The sequence below is a fragment of the Canis lupus genome, chromosome 1, assembly GCF_003254725.2.
Source record: "Canis lupus dingo isolate Sandy chromosome 1, ASM325472v2, whole genome shotgun sequence".
Taxonomy (NCBI): Eukaryota; Metazoa; Chordata; class Mammalia; order Carnivora; family Canidae; genus Canis; species Canis lupus.
Window position 1 is genome coordinate 65632834 of NC_064243.1, and position 3298 is coordinate 65636131.

Genomic DNA, 3298 nt, shown 5'->3' on the forward strand with positions numbered 1-3298 from the left:
ATTATCGTCATTCTCTCTTTTAAAAAAGTAAGCTCACATAGCCAAAAACTTGAAAGTAATTTAAAATAGCACAAATATAATCAAGAGACTGTGATTAGGCAATAGGTATATTAAGCCATTGGGTAAGGCAGACACAATGAGTAATTAGAAGGCTTGACAAGAGGGTTCAATTTTACATAGGCAAAATAGAAGGAGGATGAGAAGTTCTGGGAATAAGAACAGAGTTAGCAAAGCCATAGGGGGAGTGAGAGACTCAGAGTGAGTTCAATGAGAAGAACCCTGCATGTGATCACCAACAGCTGAGATTTCCCCTGGACTCCCCTCAACAAACATGAGTCTTCAAACAAGTAGTCCCTCCTTGCTTGCCCCCCACCCCGTTTTTATCGTCTTTACAGGCTGGGTCTAGACTAAATCATTTTTATGATCTCTTCTACCTCTAAGATTTCTTATGTCCTTGCATGTACAGAGAGAGGGAAAAGAGTGAAACTTTCCAGAGTGGAGGGTTAGCACTGAGGTGATATAAGAAAACAGATTGACTATCATCCTACAGATAAACAGCTTTTAACCAAGATGAATGGGCAGACTTGATATAGTTTATTCCATTCATTTTTACTATTTTATTTTTCCCAGTAATATTATTAGTGAGAGTATATGAATGTAGAATGTATATATACACATATATTCACATATGTCAATAGATAGGTAAAGCATCTGGTGGAAACTTTTATAGTACAAGGAATTCTGAGATATACTTTTTAAACATTCTGCTTGAGTTACTACAAATATTATACATAAATTTTTAATTTCCAAAGTACAATAAATAACACTTAGCAATGATATTCTATTAAAAACAATTTATATTTTAATTAATGAATAAGAGCAAATTTAGGGCTGCCGCCACCAACATGGAGACCTTGTACCGCGTCCCGTTCTTAGTGCTCGAATGCCCCAACCTGAAGCTGAAGAAGCCGCCCTGGGTGCACATGCCGTCGGCCACGACGGTGTACGCTCTGGTGGTGGTGTCTTACTTCCTCATCACCGGAGGAATAATTTATGATGTTATTGTTGAACCTCCAAGTGTTGGTTCTATGACTGATGAACATGGACATCAGAGACCAGTAGCTTTCTTGGCCTACAGAGTAAATGGACAATATATTATGGAAGGACTTGCATCCAGCTTCCTGTTTACAATGGGAGGTCTAGGTTTCATAATCCTGGACCAATCGAATGCACCAAACATTCCAAAACTCAATAGATTTCTTCTTCTATTCATTGGATTCGTCTGTGTCCTATTGAGTTTTTTCATGGCTAGAGTATTCATGAGAATGAAACTGCCGGGCTACCTGATGGGTTAAAAAATGCCTTTTGACAAGAAATCCGTGGATATTGGATTTGCTCCTGTTAATGAAGTTTTAAAGGCTGTACCAATCCTCTGATGTGAAATATGGAAAAAGAGTGAAGCAGCAGAAAAGAAGCATCTTGTGAGAAATAGGAATCATATTAAAGCTTGAACTAGAATGTCTTCTTGGTATCAAAGAGACAAATTTCTCACAGTATTTCTCCTGCTGGCCTGTACTGACACACCAATGATGTTTAGTGGCATTTTCTTCTTAGTTTTTCATTTCTTAAAGAAAATATACTCCCATTTCCACAACTATAATATTGAATAAAGTGATTATTTCTTATAGCCCCCTTAACATTTTGTGGAGATGACATTTCTGACTTTCAAAAATTAATGTAAAATCAGGAAGCGAGATCCCATAAGCTGAGAACTCTGATCAGCTTTACCTATGGTGCTTTGCCTTTAAACAGTGTGACAGTACATTATTCAGATATGTGTGAGACTGTTTCTGCACAATAAGATGTATGAAAGGAGCAGAAATAAATATTTTTTCTAATTAAAAAAAAAGAGCAAATTTAGGAACTTTCAGGATTATTTTAATAATATCAATTTTTCCCCAGAGATATGTGGAATTGCCAATTTATAAGCTTGCCTGTGAAACTTCCATGTACAGATCAGGACATATAAGAGCAGAAATTACTATTTCTTTTCTAATGTTATCTTGATACACATGAAAGAACTTATGATTTCTCTATCCAAATATTTAATTTTCAAAAATAGTATTTTATTACTCTAAGAGATGAAATCCAAACAAGAAATCATGCACAGTATTGTCATGAGAGATGACAGTGAGTGGGAAAGAAAGAAGATAATATAAAGAACTACCTCATTGTGCAGACAGCTTTGCAGATTATAGGACATAGAAAAATACCTTTTTGTCCCTCTTGAGCCTAACCCTACTACCCACATGCATGTGAATGTGTGTGAATGTGCATGTGCATGTGAATGTGTGCATGTGAATGCATGTGAATGTGTGTGTGTGAGAGAGAGAGAAAGAGAGAGAGAAAAGAGAGAAAGATTTGAGAGTTACTCACTTTTCACTATGTTAGATAGAGGAACAGGTTGCCTTGGAGCCACACCCTCAACAGAAGCACAGGGTGAAAAGTGAAGGTCATGGGTATAAGCACCCCTGAGCTACTGAGCCCTGCATTCCCTTGTCCTGGAGCTCAGAGCAGCATGCCAGTCTTTTCTAAAAAAAAAGAAAAGAAAACAAAGAAAAAGAAGTATATTATCATACATTATAGGAGAGACCAGGAAGGGTTACTTTGCTTGGAAATTTCATTCCCATCTGGGCCTGGACCATAGGGCTTGGGTGCTAAGGGTATCCCTCTCTGTTATGTATTGAATTATGTTCCCACAAAAATCATATGTTGAAGTTCTAAACACCAGTGTGATTGCATTTGAAGATAAGGCCTTTAGGAGGTAAAGGTTAAATGATTTTGCAAGGGTGGGGCTCTAATATTATAGAATTGGTGGATATGTAAGAAAAGGGAGAGGGCGATCTCCATGCACATACACCAAGGAAAAGTTATGGGAGTCCATAGGGGGAAGGCAGCCATCTGCAAGCCAGAAGAGAGCTTTCACCAGGTTTTGGTTTTCCAGCCTCCAGAACTGTGAGAAGTTACATTTCTGTTGATGAAGTCATCCAGTCTATGGTATTTTGTTATGGAAGCCTGACCAACTAAGATCTTCTTCTTCCCTTAACTTTTCCGACACCATAGTCAGTCTCCCTGGATCTCTCTGGAATGGACTAGCTTAGCCTTTCTAGTCTTTTAACTCAAGAGGAACATTTGAAATGTATTTAAGGCTCAAAAACCTGCGTAAAAACTATTGTACTGAGATTGTTCCAGTCTGCATGTGAGGAGCTAGCGAGTAGCCATTCCATTCTAACAAAGG

General features: G+C 37.9%; 1 protein-coding gene across 1 annotated transcript; it reads left to right on the top strand.

Annotated features, from left to right (window-relative positions):
- Positions 1-896: 896 nt before the first annotated feature.
- Positions 897-1697, top strand: LOC112644538 (oligosaccharyltransferase complex subunit OSTC-like). Its single transcript, XM_035710148.2, has one exon. It carries the CDS (start codon positions 906-908, stop codon positions 1353-1355), a length of 450 nt encoding a protein of 149 aa, XP_035566041.1. The 5' UTR covers positions 897-905; the 3' UTR covers positions 1356-1697.
- The last annotated feature ends 1601 nt before the right edge of the window (positions 1698-3298 follow it).